General features: G+C 36.5%; 1 protein-coding gene across 2 annotated transcripts in view; it reads right to left on the bottom strand.

The window, feature by feature from the left end:
- Positions 1-16,436, bottom strand: part of GKAP1 (G kinase anchoring protein 1) — an 86,081-nt gene that overhangs the window by 12,001 nt on the left and 57,644 nt on the right. The window contains exons 7-8 of one of the 2 annotated variants that reach the window (XM_047755242.1): positions 14,742-14,894; positions 1,376-1,477 (exon numbers count right to left, since the gene is read on the bottom strand). In XM_047755242.1, coding sequence (XP_047611198.1) covers positions 1,376-1,477; positions 14,742-14,894 — 255 coding nt within the window. The remainder of the gene's footprint in view (positions 1-1,375; positions 1,478-14,741; positions 14,895-16,436) is intronic. The other variant, XM_047755243.1, reaches the window with a different exon arrangement.

The following is a 16,436-nucleotide window of genomic DNA, read 5'->3' as shown; positions in this document are numbered from 1 at the left end:
TAAAATTTTTTATTATGGCCATTCTGATTGATGTGAGGTGATACTTCATTGCAGTTTTGATTTGCATTTCTCTAATAATTAGTGATGCTGAGCATCTTTTCATGTGCCTTTGGACTATCTGTAGTCTTCTTTGGAGAAATATCTATTTAGATTATCTGCTGAATATCTGATTGGGTCAACTGGTTTTTTGATATTGAACTATATTAACTGTTTGTATAGACCCCACACACAGAGAAAACAAACTTATGGATACCAAGAGGAAAGGAGGAGGGATAAATTGGGAGTCTGGGATTAACATATACACATTACTATGTATAAAATAGATACCCCACAAGGACCTACTATATAGCACAGGGAACTATACCCAATATTTTATAATAACCTATAAGGGAAAAGAACCTGAAAAATATAGATATATATGTGTGTATAGCTGAATCACTTTGCTATACACCTGAAACTAACACAACACTATAAATGAACTACACTTCAATAAAAATAAATAATTGTACATAAGCTGTAAAAATAAATTATATAAATAACAAGTGTTGGTGAGGATGCAGAGAAAATGGTATCCTTGTGCATTGCTGGTGGATCTGTAACGTGGTATATATATATATAGTTGCTATGGAAAGTAGTTTGATGGATTTTTTAAAAGTTAAAAATAAAATTACCATATGATCCAGAAATTCCACTCTTAGGTAGATAACAAAACAAAAAAATTGAAAGAAGGGACTCAGATTCTTATACACCAATATTCACGGCAGTATTATTCATGACAGCCACAAGGTGGAAATGGCACAAGTGTCCACCAACAGATGAAAAAACAAAAATGTGGCATACACATAGAGTAGAGTATTGTTCAGCCATAAAAGAATAAAGTTCTGATATGCTACATGCTACATGTGTTTACAAGTTGAAAACACTATGCCAAGTGAAATAAGCCAAACACAAAAGGACAAATATCATGATTCCACTTATATGAAGAACCTAAAATAGGCAAATTCACAGAGATTAGAGGTTACCAAGGACTGTAGTGGAAGGGGAAATGGGGAGTTTAATGGGTATAGAGTTTCTGTTTGGGACGATGAAAAAGTTCTGGAAATATATAGTGGCGATAGTTACACAACAATGAGAAAGTACTTAATGCAACTTAATTGTACACTTAAAAATGGTCAAAATGGCAAATTTAATGTTATAGATATTTTACTATGATAAAAAATATACTGTCATTCAGATTATACAATTAATGAGTTTAAAACCCTAAATAGCAGAAATATTATTTCTATCAAATATAAAAATATTTACATACAAGAAAAACAGAAGATACAAAAATTTATAGAATTATTTTAGTTTACAACAGTAAATATTTACAAACCTCCCACTGAGTGATCACACTTTTCAGCTTCTGGATCTCAACATCTTTCCTTTCAAGTTCCAAGTTTAGTCTTTCAATTCTTCCATCTTTTAGAACTACTTCCTGAAAAGGGAAAACACTATCTTATTTTATTTAGTTAGTTTTTATGGCCAACCTGCGGCATATGGAAGGTCCCAGGCTAGGGGTCGAATCAGAGCTGCAACTGCCGGCCTACACCACAGCCACAGCAATGCTAGATCCAAGCTGCGTCTGCGACCTATACCTAAGATCATGGCAACATCAGATCCTTAACCCACTGAGCAGAGCCAGGGATTGAACCCAGATCCTCATGGATACCAGTTGAGTTCGCTACCACTGAGCCACAACAGGAACTCCAGAAAACACCATTTTAGAACTAAGATAGTTCTACCAATTCTGGTTTTATAATATCCCTTTTGAAAAGTTTAAGGAGAAGAATCCCAATGGTGTTTTAATTAATTCAATGAATTTTATGCTATTTATAATTGTACAACCATCATCACAAACCAATTTTAGAACATTCCATCCTAAACCCTAAGCCCACGTCTCCCTCCTCTTCACTTGTCCCTTTTGATTTTTTGCACCCAAATTTATATATTTTGATATATGGCACAAGAGTAACTTGATTTTTCCAAGTTAACAATTTGTCCCATACCCTACACTATTATTCTGTAATTCAGCCTTTTTTTCACTTCTTTAAAATACCATAGTTAGTTCTCTCTGGAAAGGGACTGGGTAGGAATTGGCTAAGTAAAAAGGAGAGAAAGGTAAGAGTTCTCCAGGTAGAAAGAGCAGTATGCATAAAGGCCCTGAGGCAGGAAAAAGCCTAGAAAATCTGAAGGAAAGAGGTAAGCATGGCTGGAGCTTAGTTAAGAACATGACAGTGTAAGATGACTTTGGAAAAACAGGTAAAGGCTTGATACTGGAGGGCCTTGCAGGCCCTAAGAATGGTCTGCATGTTATTCTGAGTAAAACAAAAAGCAGTGAAGGATACTGAACATCAGGACTATGGGGTTTATTATACTTGTTAGGTTGATGTTTTAAAGGATCACTTTGGCTGCTGTATGAAAAATGGATCAGAGTGGGGTAAAACAGGTAGAAAGACTCTTCAAATTTATCTTTCAAGCCCAGGTCAGAGAAGATTATGCCATGGATTAGGATGAAAGCCATTTAAATGGAGAGAAGTATATCATGTAAGAAATTATCTGGAGGCAGACTCAACAGGATTTGATGAGAGGTTGAAGGTGACAGGTGAGGAAGATTGACACGTTAAGTTTCTAGTTTAAGGAATAAGCTTGGTGGATCAAAATTAGAAATACACATACTAGTAGGTCCAGGAATCTCACTTCTAGGAATTTATCTTAAATAGGTAAGTGAGGAGGGAGTATCTGTGGAAGTTTTTACTGCAGATTTATTACAACAAAACACTGGACATCCCAGGACCAGATGGCTTCACAGGCAAATTCTACCAAACATATAAAGAGGATCTGGTGCCCATGCTCCATAAACTTTTTCAAAAGGTTGAAGAAAAAGGAACACTCCCAAAGACATTCTATGATGCCACCATCACCCTCATTCCAAAACCAGACAAAGATACCACCAAAAAAGAAAACTATCAGCCAATATCTTTGATGAATATAGACGCAAAAATTCTCAACAAAATCTTAGCCAACCGAATCCAACAATATATCAAAAAGATCATACACCATGACCAGGTAGGGTTCATCCCAGGTTCACAAGGATGGTTCAACATATGCAAATCAATCAACGTCATACACCACATTAACAAAAGAAAAGTCAAAAACCATATGATCATCTCAATAGACGCAGAAAAAGCATTTGACAAAGTCCAACATCCATTCATGATCAAGACCCTCGCCAAAGTGGGTATAGAGGGAACATTCCTGAACATAATCAAAGCCATTTATGAAAAACCCACAGCAAATATCATACTCAATGGAGAAAAACTGAAAGCCTTCTCACTCCAATCTGGAACAAGACAGGGATGCCCACTCTCACCACTGCTCTTCAACATAGTTTTGGAAGTCCTAGCCACAGCAATTAGACAAACAAAAGAAATAAAAGGTATCCATATAGGAAGCGAAGAGATAAAACTGTCACTGTATGCAGACGACATGATACTATACATAGGAAACCCTAAGGACTCAACCCCAAAACTACTTGAACTGATTCATAAATTCAGCAAAGTAGCAGGCTATAAGATTAACATTCAGAAGTCAGTCGCATTTCTGTATACCAGCAATGAAATATTAGAAAAGGAATACAAAAATATAATACCTTTTAAAATTGCACCTCACAAAATCAAATACCTCGGAATACACCTGACCAAGGAGGTAAAGGACCTATATGCCGAGAACTATAAAACTTTAATCAAAGAAATCAAAGAAGATGTAAAGAAATGGAAAGATATTCCATGTTCCTGGATTGGGAAAATCAATATTGTAAAAATGGCCATACTACCCAAAGCAATCTACAGATTCAATGCAATCCCTATCAAATTACCCATGACATTCTTCATAGAACTAGAACAAACAATCCAAACATTTATATGGAACAACAAAAGACCCAGAATCGCCAAAGCAATCCTGAGAAACAAAAACCAAGCAGGAGGCATAACTCTCCCAGACTTCAAAAAATATTACAAAGCCACCGTCATTAAAACAGCATGGTACTGGTATCAAAACAGACAGTCAGACCAATGGAACAGAATAGAAATAAACCCTGACACCTATGGTCAATTAATCTTTGACAAGGGAGGCAAGAACATAAAATGGGAAAAAGAAAGTCTATTCAGCAAGCATTGCTGGGAAACCTGGACAGCTGCATGCAAAGCAATGAAATTAGAACACACCCTCACACCATGCACAAAAATAAACTCAAAATGGCTGAAAGACTTAAATATAAGACAGGACACCATCAAACTCTAGAAGAGAACACAGGCAAAACACTCTCTGACATCAACATCATGAATATTTTCTCAGGTTAGTCTCCCAAAGCAATAGAAATAAGAGCAAAAATAAACCCATGGGAACTCATCAAACTGAAAAGCTTTTGCACAGCAAACGAAACCCAAAAGGAAACAAAAAGGCAACTTACAGAATGGGAGAAAATAGTTTCACATGATGCAATGGACAAGGGCTTAATCTCTAGAATATATAAGCAACTTATACAACCCAACAGCAAAAAAGCCAATCACCCAATGGAAAAATGGACAAAAGACCTTTCAGGAGACTGTTCTCCAAGGAAGATAAACAGATAGCCAACAAGCATATGAAAAAATGCTCAACATCGCTGATTATAAGAGAAATGCAAATCAAAACTACCATGAGATACCACCTCACACCAGTCAGAATGGCCATCAGTAACAAGTCCACAAATAACAAGTGCTGGAGGGATTGTGGAGAAAAAGGAACCCTCCTGCACTGCTGGTGGGAATGTAAACTGGTACAGCCACTATGGAGAACAGTTTGGAGATACCTTAGAAATCTATACATAGAACTTCCATATGACCTTGCAATCCCACTCTTGGGCATCTATCCGGACAAAACTCTACTTAAAAGAGACACATGCACCCACATGTTCATTGCAGCACTATTCACAATAGCCAGGACATGGAAACAACCCAAATGTCCATTGACAGATGATTGGATTCGGAAGAGGTGGTATATATACACAATGGAATACTACTCAGCCATAAAAAAGAATGACATAATGCCATTTGCAGCAACATGGATGGAACTAGAGACTCTCATACTGAGTGAAATGAGTCAGAAAGACAAAGACAAATACCATATGATATCACTTATAACTGGAATCTAATATCCAGCACAAATGAACATCTCCACAGAAAAGAAAATCATGGACTTGGAGAATAGACTTGTGGCTGCCCAGGGGGAGAGGGAGGAAGTGGGAGGGATAGGGAGCTTGGGGTTATTGGATACAACTTGGAATGGATTTATAAGGAGATCCCGCAGAGTAGCATTGAGAACTATGTCTTGATACTTACATTGCAACAGAACAAAGGGTGGGGGAAAAAATGTATACATGTAAGAGGAACTTGGTCCCCATGCTGTACAGCAGAAAAAAATTAAAATAGTAAAACAAAAAAAAACACTGGACATCAATTTAAATGCCTAATAAGATATAGGCTAAATATAGGATAAACTTTTAAAACTGAAAACTCAAATCACTAAAAATGATGACACAGAATCATAAATCTGTATGATCTCAAAATTGTGATACCTTATGCAAGGAAAAACTTTTGTAAGGACATACATCAAAATATTGTAACTATTACAATGTGAGGTTATTGAAAAAAATTTTTTTTTTTTTTTTTGCTTTTTAGGGCCACAGCTGTGGCACATGGAGTTTCCCAGGCTAGGGGTCAAATCGAAGCTATAGCTGCCGGCCTACACCACAGTCACAGCAACACAGGATCTGAGATGTGTCTGCAACCTACACCACAGCTCATGGCAATACCAGATTTTGAACCCACTGAGTGAGACCAAGGATCGAACACACAACCTCATAGTTCCTAGTCGGATTCGTTTCCACTGCACCACGATGGGAACTCCAGATTATGAAAAATTTCACTTTATAGTTCAAAATTTTCCTTTCATCAAAACTGTTTTATACTGAGCATATCTCACTGAATAATATAAAATACTATATTAATTTTTAAATGAGAGCACTTAAGTATGAATAGCTGTCATCTTTGAATAGGAAAGCCCTTCTAAACATAATAGCAAAGGGAGAAAACAAAAAGGAAAAGATTGACAGATTTAATTTAATCAAAATCTGAAACAGGGAGTTCCTGCTGTGGTGCAGCAGGTAAAGAATCTGGGATTGTCTCTGAGGCAGCATGGGATTGATCCCCAGGCTGGAGAAGTGGGTTAAGGATGTGGCTCAGGTTGCAGCTGTGGCTCAGATTTGACCCCTGGCCTGGGAACTTCAATATGTCACGGGTACAGCCTCAAAAGAAAAAAAAAGTAAACAAAATTAAAAGGTGAATGAAAAACTGGAAAAAATAGTTGCACCCGTATGGCAGGCACTGGACCAATAAAAGTGAAAAAGTGTACAAATCTCAGTAGTAAACAAAGAAATGCTGTATCAACCTGGTATATTTTTGTTTAGCTATAAACATAATTATTTAATGTATAAGTATTACAGTTGACCCTTGGATAACATTAGGGTCAAGGGCACCAACCCTCTGCAAAATCAAAAGTCCACGTTGTAACTTATAGTCAGCCTTCTGTATATGTGGTTCCTCCACATCTGCAGACTGAATCAACCTCAACTGAAAAAAAAGCATGTTTAAGTAACTCAAGTAGTTCAAACCTGTGTTGTTCAAAGGTCAACGTATTGCTTAACGATTTGAAATGCTCACCATCTCTGTATTTAACTGAAAAGTGATCCATATAAATTCCTACATTATTGGGGGGTAAAGTATAAACCCACAGAAAAGTAGGACACAACAAAGTATCAACAGTGGTTTTCTCCAGGTGAATGAGATTAGGGTCAGTTTTTTCTCAATACATCTGCAAACTGGGGATAATAAAGATATCAACTTCATAGTTCACTGTGAGAAATAAATGAAATAGTCATTTAAAGTACCTATTATAATATCTGGCAAATATATAGTAAGCCCTCAAATATTATTTCTTTACTTCTTCCCCGTAATTTCTAAAATTTCTATAACAAACATTACTGTTTTGTGGGCTGTGCCCTCTTGGCCTGCATATGTTCCTGGGCCACAGCAGACCCTGAAGTGACAATACCAGATCCTTAACCTGCTGCACCACAAGAGAACTCCCAAACATACTTTTTAAAACAGAAAATCATATTGTTTTAATGTATACCCATTTGATAAGGTCCTATATTTCATTAAATAATTTTAAAATTATCTCCCAAGTAGAAGATGTTATCCTAAAATGGAGATAAAAAGGTATCTAAGTCTAGGTCCACAAGGGATCTGTAGTCTACTGAAAATGATAGCAAATAAAAATGTGCTGTATGAAGTTTGCCTTAAGAAAAACAAAATGCTATGGGATATAGAAAAAGAGGAAAGATCATACCCAGATTTTCTGTGGTTGGTGTTTGGGATTGGGGTAGGGTAATGAGAGACCTTCACGGTGGAGATGGCATGTGAAATGAAAAAATCTGGGATGGATCCTGTATTGTGATAGGAGTGCTCTGCCCTAGCTAGGAGAAAAAATTGGAAAGAATATAGCTGAAGCTATTTAGTCTGAAGAACAATGCTTTCAATCTTATTTGACAGTGACCCATGTTAAGGAATGTTTTATATTATGACCAGAATGCACATACCTGTGAATGTATGTATATACATTTATATGTTATGTATATATACATATATACACAGAAAAAAATTCATAAAATATAAGTAGATGTCACAAACTTACTTTTTTGGTAAGTACTGGTAGCAATCTACTAAACTGATTTGAAGACAAGTTAAATGGGTTGGGACTCTGAGTCTGAAAAGCTTGAGGACTTTAAATGTCAGGACAAGGACATTTGCACTTGATTCAACAGACACTAAAGCTTAAGGACATGGTGTGTTAGGGGAAGGCTTGCTTTTTAAAAAGTCATCTGTTAGCAGTGTATAAGATAAACTGCTTAGCATTAGAAGGAAGCAGGCAGAAAGACTTATGAGGTTACTGAAATAATACCAGTAAGAGATAATGAGAGCCTATGTCAGAGAAATGTTAATAAGGATGGAAGCAAAGAAAGATCTGAGAAATATTTCAAAGATTAAAAACTCCCAAAACTTGAGAAATAGAAAAGTAGATCAGGATCCATCAGGGTCCATCTTAGATAAAATGATAAAACCAAAAACAGCAATGAGAAAGTCAAGCCAAATGCTTGGTTTGGAGAGAAAATGATGGCCTTGAATTTGGACATAGTGAGTATAAGGTATTCATAGAAGAGGGTGAAATATGCTACAAAGGCAATTAATAAAAAAGACACCCAAACAACATTAGAGGCAATGCCAGTGAAGCTGCAGAGAAAATTAGGAAGCTTACATCTAGCTGCTAGAAGACAATGCTGATATATATCAAGAGAAACAGACATTTACACACTTTGATGTAATTACTGTATTAAGAATGGCACAAAAACAGCAATACAGATGATAGAATGAAGATAGAAGAAGCAGGCTCCCTGGTTTCAGACTATACTGCAAAACTACAGTCATCAAAATGACACAAAAACAGACACACAGATCAATGGAAAAGGATAGAAAGCCCAGAAATAAAGCCACACACTTATGGTCAATTAATCTATAACAAAGGGGGCAAGAATATACAGTGGAGAAAAGATAGTCCCATCAATAAGTGGTGCTGGGAAAACTGAACAGTTACATGTAAGACAATGAAATTAGAACATTCTCTATACCATACACAAAAATAAACTCAAAATGGATTAAAGACCTAAATGTAAGGCCAGAGATAAAACTCCTAGAGGAAAATACAGGCAGAACGTTCTTTGACCTAAATCACAGCAACCTCTTGTTTGATTCACCTCCTAGAATAATGACAACAAAGCAAAAATAAACCAATGGGACCTAATTAAACTTACCAGCTTTTGCACATCAAAGGAAACCATTCAAAAAACAAAAAGACAACTCAAAGAATGGGAGCAAATCTTTTTAAACGATGCAACTGACAAGGGCCTTATCTCCAATTATACAAAAAACTCATACACCCAACAACAACAAAAACCAACCCAACAGAAAAATGGGCAGAAGACCTAAATAGACATTTCCCAAAAGAAGATATACAGATGGCCAACAGGCATATGAAAAGATGCTCAACATCACTAATTAGAGAAATGTAAATCAAATGACAATGAGGTACCACCTCACAACAGTCAGAATGGCCATCATTAACAAGTCTACAAATAACAAATGCCAAGGAAGGTGCGGAGAAAAGGGAACCCTTCTTCACTGTTGGTGGGAATGTAAACGGGTACAACCACTATGGAAAGCAGTATGGAGGTTCAGAAAACTAAATATAGAACTACCATATGATCCAGCAATCCCACTCCTGGGCATATATCTGGACAAAACTATAATTCAAAAAGATAAGTGCACCCTTATGCTCACTGCAGCACTATTCACAATAGCTAAGACATGGAAACAACCTAAATGTCCACTGACAGATGAATGGATTAAGATGTGGTACATGTAAATGTATATAATAGAATACTACTCAGTCATAAAAAAAAGAAATAATGTTATTTGCAGCAAGATGGATGCAACTAGAGATTCTGACAGTAAGTGAAGTCAGAACAAGAAAGACAAATAATACCACATGATATCACTTACATGTGGAATCTAAAATATGGCACAAATAAACCTATCCTCAGAACAGAAACAAACTCACGGACATAGAGTACAGACATGTGGTTGCCAAGGGTGAAGAGGAAGAGAGTGAGATGGATGAGCAGTTTGGGGTTGGAAGATGCAAACTATTACATTTAGAATGGGTAACCAATGAAGTCCTACTGTACAGAACAAAGAACTATATCCAATCTCTTGGGATAGAATATGATGGAAGATAGTATGAGAAAAAGAATGTGTGTGTGTATATATATATACACATATGTTTGTATATGCATGTATGACTGGGTCACTATGCTGTATAGCAGAAACTGACACAATACTGTAATTCAACTATACTTTAATAAAAAAATTTAAATATATTCCAAGGACATATTCATTTAAAAAATTAAATTTATGAATATATTCAAAGAATATTAAGTGACCAATTCTAAACAACCTAAATACTCAATAATAGGGTAATGACCAAGCAAATTATAGCATGCTGATTTCACAGAACATAACTATGATTTACATAAGGGGCTATCGAAAACTATATTCCTTATTGTTACAGTTATTTTTAAATACTTAAGCATATGGCATTTTCCTACAAAAGCACTATTCAAAAATGAAACTATGAGTTCCTTTGTGGCACAGCAGGTTAAGGATGTGGCATTGTCACTACAATGGCTCAGGTATGATTCCTGGCCCAGGAACTTCCACATGCCACAGGTACAGCCAAACAAACAAACTAACTAAAACAAAACAAAAAGAAATCAAATGTTAAGATTTGCTGAATTAGGATCAATCTATTTATCACGCTTAAAAATTCTTGGTACATTAATGTACAGTTAAAAAGGATTTTAACCTTTGCAAGAAAAAGGGCTTGCTTTCTCTGAAAAAGGAGTGCAAGGGGGAGAGGAAGGCAGTAGATAAAGAGAGTAGAATCTTTTCTTAATGGCCTCAATCTTCCTTTTTTCCCCCACTATACTCGATGATAATGACAAAAATACTAATTTTCTAATTATGAAAAATCTTGAATATGCAAAAGAACATATAAATGAATGACACATGTAAGATAAAAATAACCCAATATACAGATTATGTGAACACTACCAATGCTTTCGCATTCCCCCACATGCCTCTCCCCAGTCATATCCCTTTCCCCTGTCCTCAGGATAGCCACTATTTTGAACTCTGTGTTTGTCATTCTCTTCCTTTTTTAGTTCTTTACAACATATAGATGTGTTCCTGAGTATTATATTAAATATTTTGTTTTTTGAAATTTATATAATGGTGGTGCAGCAGAAAAGAATCTGACTAGGAACCATGAGGTTGTGGGTTCGATCCCTGGCCTCACTCAGTGGGTTAAGGATCTGGCATTGCCATGAACTTGGTGTAGGTTGCAGATGCAGCTGGGATCCCGCGTTGCTATAGCTCTGGTGCAGGCTGGCACTTGGAGCTCCAATTTGACCCGTAGCCTGGGAATTTCCATATGCCTCAGGTCCTGCCCTAAAAAGCAAAAAAAAAAAAAAAAAAAAAAAAAGAAAGAAAGAAAAGAAATTTATATATGTGGCATCAAACTATTAATACATAGTGACTGGCTGTTTTCATTTAAGTCTTTTTATATTCATTCATGTTGCTATGTATTGCTGTAGCTCCTTCATTTTTCCCACTGATTTTGTTGTTATAAACAACGGAGTTTGGCACATTCTTCTTGAAGATGTCGCCAGGGTTTAATCTAAGGTAGAATTTCTAGAACATAGTCTCCCCATCATCTTCAACTTTCAAAGTTAATGCCAAAGTGTTCTCCAACGAGTTCCCATTGTGCCTCAGCAGAAACAAATCTGACTAGTATCCATGAGGATGCAGGTTCGATCCCTGGCCTCACTCGGTGGGTTAATGATCCAGTGTTCCTGTAAGCTGTGGTGTAGGTCGCAGATGTGGCTTAGATCTGGCGTTGCTATGGCTGTGGCATAGGCCAGCAGCTATAGCTCTGATTCGACCCCCAGCCTGGGAACCTCCATATGGTGTGGGTGTAGCCCTAAAAGGACAAAAAACAAGTGTTCTCCAAAATGTTTATACCAATTTACATTACCACTAGTAGTATGTTACTGCTGTTCTACATCATTACCAATACTGTGTATTGTCTGATTCCTATCACTAGTTTTTACCTTCTTTCAGTTTTTCCTAGGCACTGCAGTGAAATTAATATTACCATATAAAACTTTGTTCTCTGCTCAAAAACTTTCAAAAATTCTGTATCTCCTGACTAATATCATAAGTGGGTTTTAAAGTCCTCCACCATCCTTCCAAACCCATTTTGTCAAACTTATATATGCTCCTCTATGAATCTTATCTTAATTAACTGGTTTATACTTCACTGTCTCCATTCTTTTACTCTTGGCATTCCAGTTTCTTCTCCCTCACCTCTGCATGTTCAATTTCTACTGTCCCTTAAATTCCAATTCAAAGGCTATTTTCTCCTAAGAAAGCCATCTCTGATCTCTATTCCTTTTAATTACCTTTTTCGGACTTAACACCTTCTACCTTATACAAAAACAATTACCCATTAAATGCATGCTGTGTACACCATGCTCTACTAAACATTTTATTTTTTATTTTCATTCATCAAATATATTTAAAAATTTTTATTATAGTTGATTTACAATGTTCTGTCAATTTCTGCTATATAGCAATATGACCCAGTTATACATATACATATATACATTATTTTTTTCACATTCCCCTCCATAGTATTCCATCACAAGTGATTAGATATAGTTCCCGGGTGCTAAACATTTTACATCATAGTTGCTAATTTTCCTAATAACAGTGCATGAAACACAGGTAATTTCATTCCAATGTAACACAGCTGATAAGCTGCAGAGCTATATTTTGTGTTATTAAGTTTGATTTTAAGACTATTCTCTTTCTATTATACTGCACTGTCACTTTAGTTTTATTATATCATTAATAAATATAATAACTAAATGATTTAACTAAACTTATGTGTACCTATCTTTGCTCTACAAAGGATTTGAAATATCTAATTATTTGCTCAAGTATATTAATATCATTCTTCCTATCAAACAATAATCTGAGATGGCTTAAAAATAAGATATGAAAGACAAAGGGGAAAATCATAATCAATGAAAAAGAGGAAACAAATATGCTAACTACATGTGTTAACATGGTTGCTTGAACTGTACATAAAATTTGACAGGGAAGACAGGAACATACTACATTTAATTCAATGCCAGAAAGGAAGAAGCTCACAAGTACCTCAGGGCAATTAAGGATTTCCCATACTAAGCTGAAAATATATTTTCATGTGGTATAGTGTTTTTATAAAGCAATATTATTGCTGCATTGGAGTAAGAAGTTATTTAAGAGTCTGGCTTTTCTGCGTCCTATAAAACACAACATAGTAAGTGTTTAATTTGTTTAATGGTTGAGTTTATCAGAGGAAACAAAAAAGGAATGTCCAATGAAGAGAGTAAAAGGATGGAAAATGGCTTTTGAATTTGGAATGGCCATTGTAAGGAATTTATTATAGTCAGAAAGAGATGAATTAAAGGACCATTAAGTAAAAATGAAGATATGGCAAAAGTTATACAGCACTGATTTTTCAGAAGAGAAATGAGCACTGCTTTAAAAAATATATTGTCCAGCAATATCTGGCTGCCCAGAAATTCAATTACAATAAAGAAGGTAGACTTTGTACTGAAAAAGAGAGCTGATGCTGCCTACCGGCAAGGAGGCAATACCAGAAAATCAAGGCGATGAGGGGCAAGCTGTCATGGAGATGTTACTGAAATTACATATTACAAGCTTCAGACTGGGAGAACAATTTATTGATGGACTGGAGGTCAATATAAGGTAAAGAACGGATTCACAGAGAAAGGAAAAGACAAGACTGGTGGATGTGGTGAGAAAAATAAATGCAGACTTAGAGGTCTCTATATGATCTTTTCTTTCTGTATTTTTCCAAACAGTATTTTAAAAACATGAATACCACTCTTAGCTTGTAAGTCTTACAAAAACAGACTGCTGACCAGCCAAAGTTTACAAATCCTGGTCTGCAGAATAAAATTCTAACTTCTTAATTTCACATAAAAAGACTTTTACAATCTAAATCCAATCTATTTATCTAGTCGTGTTTTTCCCACACTCACTTAAATCTCTACTTCTTAGAGACAGAATTTTTCCATTTCCTGGATATTCAGTCTAAGGCTTTTCATTCTTCTGGGCCATCAAGTCTTGCAGCTCCCTTAGGTTTTCTTCATTTCTCAGCTTATATAGTTATTCACCACCAAAAATCCATTCCAAATGCCTCTTCTTTATATACCTTTCCCAATTCACCCAAAGAGTAACCAAGTATCTTTTCCATTCAATACTTCTCTTTGGAGTTCCTGTTCTGACTCAGCAGGTTAAGAACCCAACATAGTGTCTGTGAGGATGCAGGTTTGATCCCTGGCCTCTCTCACTGGGTTAAGGATCCAGAGTTGCCGCAAGCCGCAGCACAAGTCACAGATCCCGTGTTGCTGTGGCACAAGCCAGCAGCTGTGGCTCCTCTTTGACCCCAGCCTGGTAACTTCCACGTGCCACAGCTGCGGCCCGTATAACAAGAAAACCTTTCTTTGATTGTTCACCTCTCTTAAAGCTGTCATCATGGTGAACGACGACTCTCTTTCCAGGACTACCTCCTCCTACCCCTCTGCTCTGAATGTTTAAGACAAGGCCAGTCTTATCTATCTTGGTTTTCTCAGTCCCCTCTACACGGGTGCCTAACAATACCTAGCATTCTAGCACATGCTCAATATATATTCACCACTAATGAAGTACTTCATATTTTTAATATAAACATGTGTTAATAATGACTAGTACCCTAAAACTGTAAATTTACACAATCATAATTGGAATCCATTGGTTACATTTTTTAAAAAATAATTTCACTGTGATTTTAAGAGAATTTTCCATTTTACATGCCTGGTTGTGTTCATGAGCTGTGCAATTATCTGTTCCATTATATTCTGTAAGCTGTTCTCTTCTTTTTTCTCTAATAAGAATTTTATGAACATCATCTTCCAGTGTATTGAAGAATCCTCCATCATGTGATAAAGTCTGAGAAGAACTCAATTCCTGTCAAAAATGAATTAAGATTTACAATAGTGCATGCATTTAATAAATCTAGTCAGCCACTAGGATAAAGAATAAAAGAAATAACTAAGAGACAATCAACCTTCTGATTTTTTTTCTGTCTCCAGAAGATAACCAGTAAATTTGCACATGTTCTTTTCTTACTTCATATTTTTGAGCTGGGTATTGTTTGATTTTAAAATTATTTTTTATCCATATATAATTGACCCATTTACTTTGCATAATTCAATGGTTTTTAATATATTCACAGAGTTGTACAACCATAACCCTTTCATAAAGTTTTTGTCAGCCCAAAAAGAAACCCAGAACCTATTCGCGCACATCCCCCACTCCCTCCAAGAACTTCCCTCAGTTGTCACCAAGGCAGCACTAATCTACTGTTTGTCTGGATAGAATTGGCTATTCTGGACATCTGATATAAATTGAATCATATAACATATGATCTTTTGTGACTGAATCTTTCACTTAGCAAAATGTTTTCAAGGCTCATCTATACCATAGCGTGTATCAGCACTTCATTCCTTATTGCCAAATAATATCCCATTGATGGACACAACATAATAATTTCTCCATTCATCAGCTGAAGGACATTTGGGTTATTCTACTTGTTGGCTATTATGAATAATGCTGCTACAAACATTCATGCACAAGTTTTTATTTTATTTGTCTTTTGTCTTTTTAGGGCCCCCACCTGCGGCATATGGAAGTTCCCAGGCTAGGGGTCAAATCGGAGCTACGGCTGGCCTACACCACAGCCACAGTAACATGGGATCCAAGCTATGTCTGTGACCTACACCACAGCTCACGGCAACACCAGATCCTTAACCCACTGAGTGAGGCCAGGAATCGAACTTGCAACCTCATGGCTACTAGTCGGGTTCATTAACCATTGAGCCATGACGGGAACTCCTTTTTTATTTTATTATTATTTTTTTCATGCACAAGTTTTTGTGTGGATATGTTTTCAGTTCTCTTGGGCATATACCTGGAAATAGAACTGCTAGAACATACGGCAACTCTCTATGTACCCTTTTGAAAAGTCCCCAAGTAGTTTTCCAAAGCAGTCCTGCTATTTTACAATCCTATCGAAGTATCAATACATGAGGCATATAATTTCTCTACATTCTTATCAATACTTGTTATTATGTATCTTTTTTTTTTTTTTTGGTCTTTTTGCTATTTTCTTGGGCCGCTCCCACGCATATGGAGGTTCCCAGGCTAGGGGTTGAATCGGAGCTGTAGCCTCCGGCCCACGCCAGAGCCACAGCAACGCGGGATCCGAGCCGCGTCTGCGACCTACACCACAGCTCACGGCAACGCCAGATCGTTAACCCACTGAGCAAGGGCAGGGATCGAACCCGCAACCTCATGGTTCCTAGTCGGATTCGTTAACCACTGCGCCACGACGGGAACTCCCTATGTATCTTTTTTATTACAACCATCCCACAGGTTGTAAAGTTGGTATGAAGGAAATCACTGTGGTTTTGAATTGCATTTCCCTGATGGCTAAGCATCTTTTCATGT

The sequence above is a fragment of the Phacochoerus africanus genome, chromosome 12 (genome assembly GCF_016906955.1).
Source record: "Phacochoerus africanus isolate WHEZ1 chromosome 12, ROS_Pafr_v1, whole genome shotgun sequence".
In the NCBI taxonomy this organism is placed as follows: Eukaryota; Metazoa; Chordata; class Mammalia; order Artiodactyla; family Suidae; genus Phacochoerus; species Phacochoerus africanus.
The sequence above is the reverse complement of the archived record's forward strand: the minus strand, read 5'-3'. Positions and strand labels throughout refer to the sequence as shown.